This window comes from Nematocida major (assembly GCF_021653875.1).
Source record: "Nematocida major strain JUm2507 chromosome Unknown 2439, whole genome shotgun sequence".
NCBI lineage: Eukaryota > Fungi > Microsporidia > Nematocida > Nematocida major.
The window spans coordinates 24,250-39,866 of record NW_025952945.1 but is presented as its reverse complement, the minus strand read 5'-3'; the positions used below and the strand labels follow the sequence as shown (position 1 = coordinate 39,866).

The 15,617-nt window shown below is 52.7% G+C and overlaps 10 protein-coding genes across 10 annotated transcripts; 5 read left to right on the top strand and 5 right to left on the bottom strand.

The window, feature by feature from the left end:
• Window positions 1–107: 107 nt before the first annotated feature.
• On the bottom strand, window positions 108–1,094 carry NEMAJ01_1697 (cyclin-dependent kinase 7; the record flags this gene model as incomplete). Its single annotated transcript, XM_047915535.1, has 1 exon — window positions 108–1,094. One exon carries the CDS (start codon window positions 1,092–1,094, stop codon window positions 108–110), a length of 987 nt encoding a protein of 328 aa, XP_047771492.1.
• A 160-nt stretch (window positions 1,095–1,254) lies between these two features.
• NEMAJ01_1696 (protein transport protein SEC24) lies at window positions 1,255–3,360 on the bottom strand (the record flags this gene model as incomplete). The annotated part of the gene is made up of 1 exon (XM_047915534.1): window positions 1,255–3,360. The coding sequence occupies one exon, from the start codon at window positions 3,358–3,360 to the stop codon at window positions 1,255–1,257; it is 2,106 nt and encodes a 701-aa protein (XP_047771491.1).
• A 194-nt stretch (window positions 3,361–3,554) lies between these two features.
• On the bottom strand, window positions 3,555–5,468 carry NEMAJ01_1695 (DNA ligase 1; the record flags this gene model as incomplete). Its single annotated transcript, XM_047915533.1, has 1 exon — window positions 3,555–5,468. The coding sequence occupies one exon, from the start codon at window positions 5,466–5,468 to the stop codon at window positions 3,555–3,557; it is 1,914 nt and encodes a 637-aa protein (XP_047771490.1).
• A 151-nt stretch (window positions 5,469–5,619) lies between these two features.
• NEMAJ01_1694 (uncharacterized protein) lies at window positions 5,620–6,147 on the top strand (the record flags this gene model as incomplete). Its single annotated transcript, XM_047915532.1, has 1 exon — window positions 5,620–6,147. The coding sequence occupies one exon, from the start codon at window positions 5,620–5,622 to the stop codon at window positions 6,145–6,147; it is 528 nt and encodes a 175-aa protein (XP_047771489.1).
• A 102-nt stretch (window positions 6,148–6,249) lies between these two features.
• Window positions 6,250–6,729, top strand: NEMAJ01_1693 (PRA1 family protein 1; the record flags this gene model as incomplete). The annotated part of the gene is made up of 1 exon (XM_047915531.1): window positions 6,250–6,729. The coding sequence occupies one exon, from the start codon at window positions 6,250–6,252 to the stop codon at window positions 6,727–6,729; it is 480 nt and encodes a 159-aa protein (XP_047771488.1).
• A 104-nt stretch (window positions 6,730–6,833) lies between these two features.
• NEMAJ01_1692 (U3 small nucleolar RNA-associated protein 7) lies at window positions 6,834–8,078 on the bottom strand (the record flags this gene model as incomplete). Its single annotated transcript, XM_047915530.1, has 1 exon — window positions 6,834–8,078. The coding sequence occupies one exon, from the start codon at window positions 8,076–8,078 to the stop codon at window positions 6,834–6,836; it is 1,245 nt and encodes a 414-aa protein (XP_047771487.1).
• Window positions 8,079–8,129: 51 nt separating this feature from the next.
• On the top strand, window positions 8,130–9,311 carry NEMAJ01_1691 (polyadenylation factor subunit 2; the record flags this gene model as incomplete). The annotated part of the gene is made up of 1 exon (XM_047915529.1): window positions 8,130–9,311. The coding sequence occupies one exon, from the start codon at window positions 8,130–8,132 to the stop codon at window positions 9,309–9,311; it is 1,182 nt and encodes a 393-aa protein (XP_047771486.1).
• A 408-nt stretch (window positions 9,312–9,719) lies between these two features.
• NEMAJ01_1690 (fanconi anemia group J protein) lies at window positions 9,720–11,804 on the bottom strand (the record flags this gene model as incomplete). Its single annotated transcript, XM_047915528.1, has 1 exon — window positions 9,720–11,804. One exon carries the CDS (start codon window positions 11,802–11,804, stop codon window positions 9,720–9,722), a length of 2,085 nt encoding a protein of 694 aa, XP_047771485.1.
• Window positions 11,805–11,817: 13 nt separating this feature from the next.
• NEMAJ01_1689 (uncharacterized protein) lies at window positions 11,818–12,609 on the top strand (the record flags this gene model as incomplete). The annotated part of the gene is made up of 1 exon (XM_047915527.1): window positions 11,818–12,609. The coding sequence occupies one exon, from the start codon at window positions 11,818–11,820 to the stop codon at window positions 12,607–12,609; it is 792 nt and encodes a 263-aa protein (XP_047771484.1).
• A 697-nt stretch (window positions 12,610–13,306) lies between these two features.
• Window positions 13,307–15,448, top strand: NEMAJ01_1688 (molecular chaperone HtpG; the record flags this gene model as incomplete). The annotated part of the gene is made up of 1 exon (XM_047915526.1): window positions 13,307–15,448. One exon carries the CDS (start codon window positions 13,307–13,309, stop codon window positions 15,446–15,448), a length of 2,142 nt encoding a protein of 713 aa, XP_047771483.1.
• Window positions 15,449–15,617: the final 169 nt, after the last annotated feature.

Genomic DNA, 15,617 nt, shown 5'->3' with positions numbered 1-15,617 from the left:
GGTCGCCAGCAAAGAAAACTTACATCTTGCGAGCAGCTGCCCAAAGCGCACAGGCATATCATCTGCGCAGAGGCATACCGCTGAACTTGCGCATTTACTGGGTATATCTAGTTGTGCGGCAACGCGTCAAATGGGAGCTGGCTGGGCGCAGTGGGCGGAGGCGAGTTTGTGAAATACGGGTGTGCAAGTATCTCCTCTATTGTTATTCTCTTGTGGGGAACGTAGACCAGCATCCTATTCAGAAGGTCTATTGCGTCGGTGCCTGCTGCTCGGAAGGCAGCGTCAAAGTTGCTTCTGGGAATGTGCTGTGGGGGCGATATGCCCTCTGTCTTGTGCCCTATTTCCGCCCACTCCTCCTCCGAAGGCGTTCCCACGGCCTGGTATATCAGCTCCAGCTGGTGGGCGTCTGACTTCCCGGGGAGGTACGGGGTTCTTTGGAGCATCTCGGCGAACATGCACCCAAGCGCCCATATGTCGATGGCGAAGGTGTAGTTTGAGCAGCCCAGAAGTATTTCTGGCGCTTTGTACCAGCGCGTTACAACGTTCGGGGTAAGCGCGCGGAGTGGGAATCCAATGTCCACGGATATACCAAAGTCGGCGATCTTCAAAGACCCGTCTTTCCCCACAAGAATGTTGTTTGGCTTTATGTCTCGGTGTATAACAAACCTCGAGTGGCACTCGTGCACGCCCTTGCATATCATCAGCATCCAGGACTTTACGTCCTGCGGCATAAGTATTATGTTCTTGCTGCGTATTATCACCTCGAGGTTGCTCTCCATGTACGGGAGCACTATGTGTATGTGTTTGTCTTGAACAACTATATCGTACAGGTCTATTATGTACTCGGACTTTAGATACTTCAGAAGCTTTATCTCCCTCAGGGTCGCCATGTCTATGTCAAGCTGGTTTGGATCTTTCTTGATGCGCTTTATGGCGACCTGCCTCCCTGGGAGCGCGTTTGCAGGAGGCGTCTCGGTTATCACGTCAGAAGATGCATCCGTTGGCGATACCAAATACTCCTTTCCGGAATATATAACAGCATACGTCCCCTCTCCTACTTTAGCCTCTTTCGTATACCTTCTCACTTTATCCATATAACCGGATGTAAAATTGCAAAAACAAATATCCAGAAAAAGCGTAAATGTGGCAGTTCGTGCCGCTGCGCAAAAGCCTCCGCGCATAGAAAACCGTGCACTGCACCAACGCCCGCATACACCTGCAACTGTGCATTTATTTATTCATTCCACTGCACTTCTACTTTATGTATCCCTTCGCCAAGAATCTGTTGTAGTACTCCTGGTAGTTTGACGAGACAGGGGATGCTCCGTCGTCCAGCAGCATGGATTGCATGCCCTCCAGAAGGAAAGAGTATCCCTCCTGGTGGACTATGTATGTGACAGGGTCCGCCACTCTTCCGTCCACAAGGTAGTCCATGGCGTTTCTGATGGGCTCCGAGTCTTTGTCTTCTGGGCTGATGACCGTGCGCCCCTGGACCTCTGCCAGCATATTACACTCTACGTTATTTCCTATAAATATGTAGACAATTATACCGCTGTCTAAGTAGTATATGCCGTCTGCTGTGATGCTGCTGCACGACAGCCTGACAGGCGTGGGCAAAACCACGTCCGAGGCGCCCTCGTAGCCTTCCATGCCAATTCTAACAAGAGTAGGGTATATCAGCGCGTCCACCGTCTTCATAGGCGCCTCCAAAAAAGTCAGATACATAAGCCCGCGCAGGTCTGGCGAAACGTTCTTGAACACTTTGTTTTTAACAAGGGCGTGCATAAAGATGGGGAACGCCGCCATGGCTCCTACTATACCTGCGAACTCAATTGTGCTGGTGCCCATGGCCAAGGCCGTCTTTATGCCCTGGCCTTTCTGCGCGATCTCCGCGTCAAGCGCCTTCAGGGCTATCCCGTGCACAATTCCCAGAATGTCTATAGAGACCGGGCCCAAATCAACAGAGAAGTTGAGAATGCGCACAACCCGCTCTCCGCCCGAGTTCGTATATATAGTGGCTATCTGTATTGTGAGGCCTTCCAAAACAAGGTCCTGGTCGTACTCGATTTCAAAGGAAATTGTTTTCCCCCGAGAGAGCCGGGCCAGCTTGATCAGCCCGTCGTTCTGCACGTCCACTCCCCAGTATTTCCGGATGGATACCTCGTTTGAAGCGCGGACTCTGCAGTACGCGTTGTTCCCGTTGTCCAAGGAGAAGTGCTGGATCAGGTCCCACCGGAGCGCCTCTTTATCGGGCGAGTAATGCCCTATAAACGCCGGGTAGTATCGAATGTACCCCCCAGTCTTCTCCACAAGAGGCATCAGGGTGGGCACCTCAACCGTCTTTGCCGAGAGGATGTAGAGGTTTACCGAAATGTTTTCCTCCAGCAGGCTCATCGCCATGTTCTCGTAAAACGTGTTGTTTGGCCGCAGCCCAGGCGTGGGCTTATTTATGGCCCCAGCCTTCACTGACGGCGGCGTGGCCAGAAACCCAAACACCTCGGCCCGCCGGTTAGACATTCTCTTCAGAACTTTCAAGGCCAGGCCAAAGTTGTTTCCATGCTCTCGCGGCGCCCCCAGAATATACTCTTCTATTTGGCCAACTTTTTCCTGCAGGCGCTCTCTGATTTCGTGCACCTTCGCTGTGTACTCCTCCTCCAAGATCATGGGAAGCGCCCCCTCCACTTCGTTGATTCGGTCAACCTCCAAAGTCTCCCCGCACAGGCGAACTATCTCAACAGTCGACGAAACCAGCATAATGCACATGCGGGCTCTCTCGTGCGGATCGTTCAGATATTCCAGCGCGCCCACTATTTGCCGCAGGACCGTGCTGAACGTGCCCTTCTCGACGCTTTCAGGCGTGCACTCCACAATAAACACCATAAAGGCAGCCGGCGGCGTGGCCTTCTCTGAGGGCGAGACAAACTCGAGTATGCTCTCCGTGAGCACGGGGTTGTTGCTGACCCTCTTGTTGTTTTCTGCGTTTTCTGACGGGCTGAACACGCGCAAAGACCCTCCGTACGAGTGGAGGGGCCGCTGCGAGTCGTTTGTGCATCTGCAGAGAGCACACCTCCACTTGTACCCGGGGGGAATGACCTCGCAGTACATGCTCAAATACGCCCTGCAGTTTGTGCATCTTGGAATTGCTTCAACTCTCTTCGCTGGCTGCTCGTGCAAAGGAAGAATGGTCGCAGAAACAATAAAAGGGATCTTTGTCTTTTTTAGGTCTGCCTTCTTCGTAGGCGCAGATGTGAAAGTGCATCTTGTGTACGTGTATTCCTGCGACTTAATTTGCGAAATTATCCGTTCCACATTCTCCGTGGTGTTTGCTCCAAACGAGGCCATGCCAGAACTGGAATCCATATTTTGCAAAACAAAATACTACTATATGTAATGAAAATATGCAAGGCAAGCAGATAGAAGTGCCAGAATGCCCGCAGTTCGCACGCAAAACGCGCGCATGGGCAGCGCAGCAAAAGCGCCAAAATCCCAGAAAAGGCTCTGAAGTGCAGGCAAAGTGCATGTTTATTCAGCGCCCGGGCCTTCTCGCCTCGGGCCTAGCTGCCCTGAGTTTGCTTGAACATGTGCAGAATCTGCTCGCATGTTGTAGACGTCTCCAAAGTCTTGTCGGCTCTCGCGCGCACAAACCTGGGGAACCGCAGCGAAATTCCCCTGCCCTCTGGAAGCTCTGGCGCCCCCAGGCCTGCCGTGTACAGCGGGGATATGGAAAACCCAGCAGCTGCAACCTCCCAGACCAAAACAGGCTTAAACCAAACATCCGGGGCATTTCCTGCGCCGGTGCTCGCCTGCGCCGTCTCTGTCACGTGCGGCTGAAGAGCCCGGGCGATTTCCTCGAGGACAGACTCGCTGAACCCGGTGCCGATCTTTGTGAGCGCTTCAACGTCTCCCAGCGCATTCACACACCCCAGGAGAAATCCCCCGTACACGCCCGTGCGCTTGCCCTTTCCCAAGTACCCTCCAATAACGAGCAGGTCCATGGTTTCGTGCAGGCCTGCGACGTAGTCGGACTTCAGCTTAACCCACTTCTGGCTTCTCTTCGAGGGCTCGTACGTGGACTCCGGGTCTGCGCTTTTTATCATAACGCCCTCGCACCCCGCGGCAATGGACTCTGCGAATATTTCGCTCAGGCGCTCGGGGCTGTGCTCCTCAAAGGCGTAGCTGCGCGCGACTTCTATCTCGCCCGCAGTCTCCCGGAACGACTTTGCAAGCATCTGCTTTCTCTCCGGGAGGGGCAGCTTGCTGAGCGGGCCGCCGAGGTATATGAGGTCAAAGACAAAAAGCGCAATTTCGCTCTCCTCTTTGTCCGCGTTGCTTTCCGTGAGCTTCCGCTTCCTGTTTGAAAGCGTCTGGAACGAAAGTATTTTTCCGGCCTTTCTGCAGTATGCAACGACCTCTGCGTCAAGTATGAAGTCTGCCTGCGTGATGTTTGCGCGCACCAGGGGCTCCACCAGGGAGCGAAACCTCTCCGTTGTGTTTTCCAGGCCTCTGCTGAAGAGCTCGACCTTTCCGCCAAAGAAGTGCGCCTGCACCCTCTCCCCGTCGTACTTGTACTCAACCAGGTATTTTCCGCTGAACCTCGAGGCTGCCGTCTCCGGGTCCTTCTCTGCGATTGCGAGCATCGGCCGGAGCGGGTACCCCGGCGTGATCAGCGACTCCTTCAGCGAAGACAAGCCCTTTTCGTCCACCAGGCGTATGATCTTCTCGAAGGAGGGCAGCTGCGCGTACGCCTCTTTCATCTCCTCCATCGCCGCTATCTCCTCCAGCGACCACTCTATGCTGCTGGTGTCCGCAGGCTCTGAGTCCCCGCTTTTCAGCAGCTTTCCGCTTTCTTCCGCAGCAGCTTTTTCGCTGCGCGCTTTCCTGCTGGCGAGTGCGTTCTTCCCGTTCGGCGTGTGCTTTGCGAGGAAAGCGAGCGCCAGACTGCACAGAACTGTCTGTGTTGAGAGGCCTATTTTCATCTTTCCGTCGAGGGCTCTGACGACGTATTTAACTTCTGCGTTTTCCGTGCACTGTGCCAGGAGCTCGGCAATTATTTCTATTTTTTTGAGGGTTGAGTCTTTCCCTGCCATTTTCGAAATCCGCTCGAGGGTCTCAAAAACTGCCTCGAGGGTAAGCGTCTTTCTTTTTGCAAAAAAGAGCCTCGGCCTTTTCCCTGCCGAAACCACGGTTGAAATGTCCCCGGAGGCCTGCATCTTTTTTCTGAGCGCCTCTGTGGAGGTGGTGCTGAATCTGCTGAGCGCCTTTAGGAGGCTGTTTTCGCCCACGTTCATTTCCAGCCCGTTCGACTCTGAAGAGACCCTCGCAATGGAGAGATACACCGCCTGCGTGAGCTCTTTTGCAGGAAGCTCTGAAAAATACAGGGCAAGCCTCCAGGTCATTTCCTTCCTGGAGGGCGTGTCCTCAATGCTCTGGAAGCAGCTCGCTGCGCGTCCCCAAGTGTGTTCTTGCATAAAAAAGAAAAAGGGCTCGCCGGGATTTGAACCCGGGACATTCCGATCTGCAGTCGAATGCTCTACCACTGAGCTACAAGCCCTCCATAAGGTGTCTCCCAAAGGCCTTTTCTGCACGCGCGCGTATTTATTCGTCCGTGTTTATTTTTTCATGCGCGCATTTCAGCTGACCAGAAGCAGCACTCCGCTGAGCACGACTGCAGTTCTGGAGCTTTTCCAGAAAATCGACGGGAGGCTGTCATTTTCCAACTTTGAGCCTATTCTTGAGATATCTCCGGCCTCTGGCGAGCTGTTTATTATTGAGGACCTGGAGGGCGCGGTGGAGGACGGGCAGGAGTATGTGGGCGGCTCTGACATTTTCCACGAGTCGAAGTTTGACGTGGTCATTGACCGGACGCGGGAAGTGCCCAAAATGTTTCGGTTTATGTACTACAACAGGCACGGAAAGTACCGGCTGGCGCACTATCTCGTGTGCGACCAGAAAACAGGCGGGGTGCACTACGGGCTCAGCAGCACGGCCACGGACAAAGTCTTTTCTGGGGTTATGAAGGAGTACGGGTTTGTGCAAAATGCAATATTCGGGGAGCGCGCAGAAGAGGGCAGCGAGGATCTGCTGGACATGGCCTTCTGGAAAGACCTTGTGTCTGCGCACATAAAAGAGATTTCAAGCGCGCAGTGAGCGCTGCAAGGGGCGACTTTTTCTGCTGCGGCCTTGGGGGCTTGCTACTGTGTTTCACGCGTGCAATAATATCCTTTAATATTTGGCATTTTGTTTTTCAGCATGCAGAGCAAGATATACAGCGAGGTGGGCTTCTACGTGCGGGATAAAATAGAGAAGCGGGTTCCTTTGAAGGACTTTCTGGACTACTCGTGTGCTTCCATGCCCGTGAACTTGGAGGAGGGGAAGTCTAGGATTGTGATAAACTACGGAAACATGGGGGGCAACTACTTGAGCGTGTGCGGGGTTTTGCTGTGTCTGTTTCTGGTTATCCACCCTATTTTCATTCTGCCTATAGGGATGTGCTTTGGCGTGCTGTACGTGGCGATGGAAAACCCCAGCGACACCGTGAGCGTGCTGGGGAATGTATACCCGAAGATGTATGCGTACGCAGTGGCCCTGGGAGTGCCTCTTCTCTTCTTTATTTTCATGCCAAATTCGCTTGTCTCTCTCTTCTTTACAATTACTCTTTCTATTCTGCTGTGCGTTGGGCACATGGTCGTGTACAAGCCGGCAATGCGCCCCGAGGAGGAGCACATATAAATAAATATTTGGTCGCAGGGGGCGTGCCGCGGGCCTATACTCTTATACTCTCTGTGCAGGTCTATTAATATTTGGTTTATTTTTATGCGTGTGCCGGGCTGCGCCTAGCCGTAGTTCATTTTCATCATTCGCCGGACCTTTCCTGCGGGGGTTTCAAACTTCATCGGGGTGATCTCCTCCTTGAACAGCTCCTTCATCTCGGTTCCGGTCTCGTTGTCGAGGGATATCATGTCTGCAGGGATCTTCTCAAGTATCCGGCGCACCTCCATGTCCTGCCGGTCCTTCTTTGAGGCCCTTGGGGTTTCGTGTCTTCTGTACACCTCCAGCCCTGCCCCTGGGATGATCACGTTCTCTATGCCAGCCCCGGTGCCGAGCGTGAGCACGTCTTCGTACGGCATGTATGCCAGAGACGCGGCCATCTCTCTGCCCGTGTAGTGCTGTATTTCGGGGGCCAGATACTGGTTGTGCACGAGCACGTGCGATCTCTGCGCGACTGCAAGCTTCCCGGTTTGACTCAGGGCCATCTCCGAGATTAGGGAGGGCATCGTTGTCTCCTCCATCGGCGAAAACATGTTTCGAATGTCCCACTTTTTGAGCTCGTTCTTGGACGCCGTGTACATGGCTCGCCCGTCATCGCTGATCTTGCAGTGGCTCACTCTCGAGCGGTGGCAGAGAACCTTTGACAGGTACTCCGGGGACCGGGGCGACCACAATGAGACCGTTCCCGAGCTTCCCGTGAGGTACACCACTCCGTTCGTCCGGTCAACCTCCATCGTGGGCTCTCGCTCTCTTGTTTTGATTTCAGAAATGTGCTTTCCTATCGTCGTGTCCTGGTAGTTCAGGTACCCGTTTTGCGAGACGGTTGCAAGCAGAAAGTGGTCCTGCAGGAACTTTATGCTCTGCACTTTTCGGGCGTTTCTCATAACGTGCACCTCCACGCCCGTTTTGTCATATATGTACACTGCCTTGGACTGTGCGAGCGCATAGAACGCGCCAGAGTGCAGGAATGTTCCGTCGTATATTCTGTCCCCCAGGTGCACCTCCGCATTCGCGGTCAGCCCCATCATGTTCACAGACTTCACCTCCTCCTGGCCCATATACAGCGCCGTGTCCCCAGAGGGCGAGTACCGCACTTTGTACGGCCCGTTTTCCATTTTCAAGCTGAACACTTTTTCGCGCGTCCCTATGTCCGCCATATGCATTATGTCGGCGGTGCTTACCACCCCGTCAGCCACCAACTCTCCCTTTCTTGACGTATTCAGTATGTCATATTTGCCTTTCTTCTGATCGTAAGAGTCTTTTATCTCTTTGTGTTTTTGTATTTCTTGCTGCTGTTTTCTGAGCGACATCTAAAATTTTATGTCGCTGGCTTTTATTTAAATTTAAATTTCCAGCCCCGAATGGAAGACGACGATGGAAGAGGCCAGAGAGTTGTGTACGACGGAAAGAGAATGAGAAAAGCAATTGCCAGAAGAAACGTAGATTACAACGGGCCTCTTCTCAAGCATAATCTAGAGGGGAGATTTGGGGCCGTCCAGAAGCACCCTCTTTACTCGATTTATGTTCCGCCCGTTACTGGCTCCTGCTCGCTCTCGAACAGCCTGACCGTCAACCTCGCGCACACCAGCATAAACAAAATACGCACGCCCATAAACACGATTCGCTACGCCCCGAACGGAAGGCGCCTCATTTCCGGAGCAGCAACCGGCGAGTTCACGCTGTGGAACGGGTTCAGCTTCAACTTTGAAACAATCCTGCAGGCCCACGACAGCGCGCTCCGGTCGCTCTGCTGGACTCCGCACGGCGACTATTTGGTGTCCGGCGACCAGATCGGCGTGGTGAAGTATTGGCAGCCGTCAATGAACAACCTGCAGCTGATAGAGGCCCACAAAGAGGCAGTCCGAGACATAAGCTTTTCCCCCAGGGGCAGCAAGTTCTGCACCGCCTCGGACGACGGGGCGATCAAAGTGTTCGATTTCCAGACCGCAAAGGAGGAGAGAAGCCTTACCGGGCACGGGTGGGACGTGCGCGTGGGGCAGTGGCACAAAAGGCATGCGCTCATTGCAAGCGGGGGAAAGGACAATTTGGTCAAGCTCTGGGACCCCCGCGGGAAAGAGCTGACCACGCTGCACATCCACAAAAACACGGTTCTGTGCTTGAAGTGGACAAACGACGGAGAGTGCATTCTATCCGGGGGAAAGGACCAGGTCATTAAAATGTTTAACCTGCGCGCAATGAAGGAGGAGTTCACGCATAAAGGCCACCAGAAAGAGGCAACTGCGCTGTGCGTGCATCCGTGCCTGGACAGCCTCTTTGTGTCTGGAGGCGGCGAAGGCTCTGTGTATATATGGCAAAAGCACAGCGAGTACCCGGTGCGCGTGATACCGGACGCCCACGCTAAAACGATATGGTCCATGGACTTTCACCCGATTGGGCACACGCTTGCTACAAGCTCGGTCGATAACACCGTTAAGTTTTGGATCCGGCCCAGGCCCACGGCTGACAGCCAGCCAAGCGACGTCGAGGGCGTGGACGTGGACCAGGAAAGAATTCCTGGGATTGGAAGCTACCTGCAGGAGTAGGCGCAGGCATACATGTACGTAAAGATCGGGCAGGCACAGCGCAGAAAGGCGCATTTCTGCTTGCTTTAATAAAGTGTCTGCCGCGGAGAGTCTGGGCATGCCCATAGAAGCAGATTTGGTTGCACTTTGGCACCGCCCGGGAGAAATAAAGCTCGTGGACCCGTTTTGAAGGTGCACGGCACTCAGCCCCAAGCATTGAAATAGGCACGCAGCACCGCCCAAAAAGCCCAGAAAATAAAACCGTGCTCGCTGGCTTTGCCAAGCTTGCAGCTGCAAAATAAACACAAATGCGCGTTAACATTATATTTAAGAGAGCAGCTCTATTGCGGGCTTTCAGCCTGCGCCCTTGCTGCCGTGCTGTATTTATACTCTGCTGCTCTGCGGGTGCCTTTGCGCGCTTTGTCTCTTTCACGCCCATTTCTTGTTGGAGGACCCAGCGTGCATGTACTTTCTCTTTTGCAGGTATGCGCTTGTGCTGGGGCCTGGCGGCCTTTCTGTGGTTGACTTGTCCTGCTGCTCTAGGAAAGGCCTATACTTCTCCACCAGCCTCTCCTTGCTCTCCAGCGCCATGTGCCCGTTGATTGCCCACTTCGGGAGCTTGCTCAGCATGCTTGCCCTCTCGTATCTTGAGTCCAGCAGAAATATCGACCCCCAGTCGCCTTTGTGCCGGATGCACCTGCCCAGCGCCTGCTTGACCGCCCTAAAGGCCTGTTGCTCGTACCACAGCGCGCCTGTTCTCTGCATGTATGTGTCGTTGTACTTCTTCTTCTCTATGATCGCGTGGTTTCTGATGCTTGGGTAAGGAATCCCCACCAAAACAACAGCGCGCGACTCGTGGTCTCGAAAGTCGATTCCCTCGCTGGCTTTGCCTCGGAAGACGCACAGGAAGACGCACTTTCCCCGCCTGCAGATGTTTCTGTACCTCTCCAGGTCGCACTCAAACTCGCTGTTGAGCTTGGACTCCGTTATGAGCATGACGTGCTTCTCAACCAAGCTCTTGAGCGAGTTCAGAAGAACGTAGCTTGGGACAAAGCACAGCACCCCCCCTATTCCGTCCAGGGACTGCGTTATGTCTATGATGGCAGAGGAAACTGCGTCCAAATACAGCCTGTCTCTGGTGTTTTTGAACACCCCCATGGTGCTGGCCTTTTTGTATGTTGAAATTGTCGCTGTATACAGCTGCGACGCCTTTATGATGTGGTCTGTCACCAGGAAGTGGTTGAACGCGTTTTTTTCGGTGGACAGCTCTGTTGTAAGCTCTCGGAAGGGCTGCAGCGTGCCCGAGAGCAGAACCACGCACCTGGACTTTCTGTATATCTCGTCGAATATAATGGCAGCGCGCAGCAGTATAAACGATATTTTTCCCTTCGAGACAAGCATGCAATAGTTTTTCTTGCCCTTCTCGATTATCATCCTAAAAACCTGCACCATCTGCTCCAGCCACTGCTTTGTGTATGTGTCCAGCTCCAGCTCCTCAACCAAGCTTCCAACGCAGTTGTTCAGGCTGTCCAGATTTTCCGCCGTCATCCCAAACGCCTCCATCTCCTGCATAAACCTCTCCTGCGGGATGGAGCCTTCTTTTTCTCCATCCATGTTCTCTACAATGCAGTCCGCGGGCAGGCTCTTCAAAATCTCCGGGATCTTCTCCAGTATGTACGCCTGTATCTTGCTGAGGAATATTATCAGCCACCTCACCAGCTCTTTCTCCTCCGAGTCCACGTTCGAGGCCTTTAGGACGGCATTCAGCGTCGACAGAATAGACTCGATCTTGTCTCTTCGCACATCAACAGAGCCCGTTGACCTGCACGCGTCGTCAATGTTGTGCGCCTCGTCCACGATTATGGCCGAGTCGACCAGCTCTATAGACATCGCCTTGCGGATGCGAGAGTTGATAATGTAGTTGTAGGGCGCAAATATAACCGTTGCATTCTTTTGCTTGTCCTGGATGTAGTAGTACGGACACGTCTTGCAGCCCTCGCCCGTTCTGACCAGGTCTTCAATCGAGTACGGATTGCTCATTTCTCGGCTCATTTTCCGGATCTTCTCCTCCCTCTCCTCGGGGTTTTTGAAGTAGTAGCTGCACCCGGTGCCCGTGTTTTTGCCGTCCTTCACCCGGCGCTTGCACTCGGTGTCTATGTCCGTGCTCTTTAGCTGCTTTACCTCGGGGTTCAAGCACATGTGCTTCCTGGAGGCGAGCAGCGCCATTGTTGGGGGGTTTTGCATCCTTTTCATGTGCGTGATCAGCTGGTCAGCCTGCTTGACTGTGCGCGTGGTGATGTACACCTTCTGGCCCTCCGGCTTGTTGCTGGAGTTGAGCCACGCGTTCACAGAGGCCAGTATGCTGAGCGTTTTTCCAGTTCCGGTGGGGCTCTCTATCATTCCGGATTCACTGTTTTCCAGGCACGTGAGGATGGTTTCTATGCACTGCGTTTGCGCCTTGTACAGCTCGTGGGGAGTAGAAATATCATACCCCTTTATACTTGTATTGTGCATAAAAAATAATTTCATGTTCGATGATATTCTTGAATACTTGAAACGAAAGCCAGACGAAGCCCCCACAAGAAAAAGGTCTAAGACAGAGGCGCCCTTAGAGCACCCCTCAGACAGCCCTGAAAATGGCGCAGACGCTGCCCCAGCGCCTGAAAGCCAGGCGTTTGATCTTTCGGGGTTTTTTGACGAGAAAAGGCGCGAGCGCGCGGAGTACTTAGAAAGAAAGTCCCAGGCCGAGAAAAGCAGTATCTCGCACGCGCTCGAAGAGGTGTCTCTAAGCCTGGACGGCCCAGTCCCGGCTCCTCCCGCGACCTCCCAGGACCCCAGCAGCTGCTCTTTGCACCTGGAAGAAATTGAGCTGTCTGTTGTGCTCTCCCAAGGGAGCATTCCGGAAGCCCCTTCTCCCAAAGGAGGCGCAGACGAGCATTCGTACTTGTGCTCTCAGGCGCCCATTTCCAGCATAGAAGCACAGCTGCAGCACATAAAGCAGAGGAACCCCTCTGTAAACTACATTTCCATTGGGGAGATCAAGGCCAGCGACGCTCTGAAAGTCTCTGGCATGATCTGCGGGTACGTCATAAAGCACTCTCCCGTGGACACGGCTGGATGCATTACCATAACAGACGGGGTAGACAGCATCGTGTGCGCAGTCTGCTCTAACGTAATAGAAGCACACGTGCTAGAAAAAGACTCGATCGTGCTCATAGAGTCTCCCTCCGTGTGGAGGCTGGACCACGTGCAAAACAGATGCGTGCTCAACATAGTGCTGAACAATGTGGTGACAGTTGTTAAAAGCAGCGTGCAGTGACTTTCGCAGAGAAGCTGCATGCGCGTAAATAGACATTTTTGCATAGTTTTTGTTTCTTTCTGCATGGCAGGCCTGCAGGGCTTCGATGTTTTTTTTCCAGCGCATGCAAAGCCTTGAATCTGCGCCTATTGGATAAACTGTCTGGCCTCTAAAAAATTCCGGAAGCTTTTTCTTTATTTTTCTCGCAGAGATGCGCTTGCACGGCATATTTCTCGCGCTATTACAGCGACTTTCACTGCCACAGCGCATGAGGGCAGAAATGAGTCGCCCGTGCCGTCTTTGCAAATCCTGTGCAGCAGACTTCTTTTATTTGTGCTTGGGTGCCCCACAAAATGTCTCGAATTTTCCGGCGATTTTGGGGCATTCGTGCGCGCAGCCATGCGATGTGCTGCAGTTTGCGCGCTTCTGCTGTCTGTGGGCGAATGCAGGCGCGCGTTGGGCGTGCAAGTGCTTGTAGAGCTGCTACTCTGCGCCACGCTTTTTCCAAACTGCAAAAGTAGCTGCTTTTGCAATTATGGATCCGTTTCTGCCACACATGCATCTGTCCGCTTTTGGGTAGAGTAAACGGAAAAGGCTTGAATTAGAGCTTTTAGGCGTGCTCGGGTGATTTCCAATCTATTTGGCTATATGCGGCAAATAATAAAAAGAGAAATTTCCAGAACATAAAAACTATAAATATGCACGAGTTTTTTTGTGCATGGAAAACACAATGAACATAAACGAGAAACACACAGATATTGACCAAGAGACACAGAATGCCTTTGAAGAGGTGAAGAAGGAGCACGCAACAATCCAGAACGAGAACGAAAGCGTGCACCTGGACGAGAACGTTGTAAAAACAAGCGAGGGGGAGACCCACTCGTTTGACGCACAGATGGACAGTCTTCTGAGCATTCTGATCAACTCTGTATACTCCAGCAAAGACTACTTCCTGCGGGAGCTGATCTCCAATGCCTCTGACGCCAACGACAAGAGAAAGCGGGTCATGTACGAAAACCAGATGAGCGTGGACGAGGAGCTCTCCATTAAGATCATTCCAAACAAAGAGAACAGCACAATAACCATTGTGGACACAGGAATTGGAATGAGCAAGGCCGACATGATCAACTACTTGGGAAGCATAGCATCCAGCGGAACAAAGGAGTTCAGGAAGAAAATCCAGGAGGGCTCTGGAAAGGGCGACTCTTTGGATGCTTTGATTGGGCAGTTTGGTCTTGGATTCTACTCTGCATTCCTGGTTGCCGACCAGGTGGACGTCATCTCCAGAAAGAGCGAGGAGGAGGCGTACATTTGGAGCAGCAGAGGGCCAGGCGGCTTTGTGGTGGCCCCATACAGCGGAGAGCACCCGCAGGGAACGTCTGTTGTGCTGCACATTGCAGAGCAGTGCAAGAACTACCTGGAGGAAAAGACGCTGGAAAACATCGTAAAGGTGCACTCTTCTTTCATTGCATACCCCATCTACATGTTTGTCCTTGCCGAGAAGACAAGGCCCAAGGAGGCTGCGAAGAAGCCGGAAGAGGAGAAGGACGAGGACGCAGTGGAAGACGCAGCAGCAGAGCCTGCGGAGGAGACCGAAACATACTATGAGCAGGAGTACAAGAAGCTGAACAACCAGATGCCGCTGTGGGCAAGAGACCCAAAGGAGGAGAAAATAACCGAGGAGGAGTATGCAGAGTTCTACAAGGCGCTCACAAACGACTGGGAGAAACACTTCGCAGTGATCCACTCGTTCATTGAAAGCGACTTCAACATCCAGGTGCTTCTCTTCGTGCAGAACAGGCAGCCTTTCAACATGTTTGAGAAGGGAAAGAAGGCCCCGTGCAATATTAAGCTGTACGTGCAAAACGTCCTGGTAAGCAACGACCTGTCTGATGCAATTCCAGAGTGGATGGGATTCGTGCACGGAGTTATCAGCTCTAAGGACATCCCCATCAACGTGTCCAGAGAGATCGTGCAGGGCAAGTCTGTCATGAACCTCATCAAGAGAGTCATCACCAAGAAGGTGCTAGACATGCTCAAGGACCTGGGGGCAGACAAGGAGAACTACATGAAGTTCTACAAGAACTGCAGCGCGTCTTTAAAGATGGGAGTGTACCAGGAGAGCTCTGACGTAGCCACCAAGCTGGCAAAGCTTCTTAGATACAAGACTTCAAAGAGCGAAGAGCCCATTTCGCTTGAGGAGTACATCAGCAGAAAGGCAGAGGGCCAGAAGCAGATATACATTCTCACCGGAATGAACGAGGAGGACGTAAAGTCAAATCCTGCGCTGGAGAAGATGGCAAAGTACGAGGTTCTCCTTATGGACGACCCCATCGATGAGTTCATTGTGCAGTCACTCAACAAGTTCAACGACATGCCTTTCCAGAGAATTACCGCCGAGGGGCTTGAGCTCCCAGAGGAGACTGTAGATGTAAAGACCCAGGAGGAGGAGCTTAAGGACGTAGTGGCTCAGATCAAGAGTCTGCTCGGAGAGAAGGTTGAGAAGGTTGTTGTTTCCGGAAACCTGGGAGCCCTTCCCTGCTCAATCACCAGCAGCAAGTACAGCTACTCTGCAGCCATGGAGAACATTCTTAGAGCGCAGGCAAATGCCAACGCAGGCTCGCTTCTCAGCACTGGATACCTTACAAAGAAGATACTCGAGATCAACCCTGCAAATGGAATCATCTCTGGGCTGAAGAATCTTCTGGGCGAGGAGAAGAAGGAGGAGTTCAACAGCACAGTTTCTCTGCTCTTTGACTCCGCCATGCTTGCAGGAGGATTCCCGATTCCAAACATGGCCGGCTTCAGCAAGAAGATATTCGGATACATTGAGATGGGAATGGGCGGAAGAGGCCTGTAATCCAAATAAATGGAGATACGTTTAAATATTTAGTGCTTTTGGCTTTCGCGTGCACACACTATTTTTGTTTTCGGCTGGGCGCAGGAAGTGGGAAAAATCATTGTGATTTTTTCTTTGAAAGAGACGCGTAAATTCACAAAAATGATCAAATGGAATCATGCTAAAACTA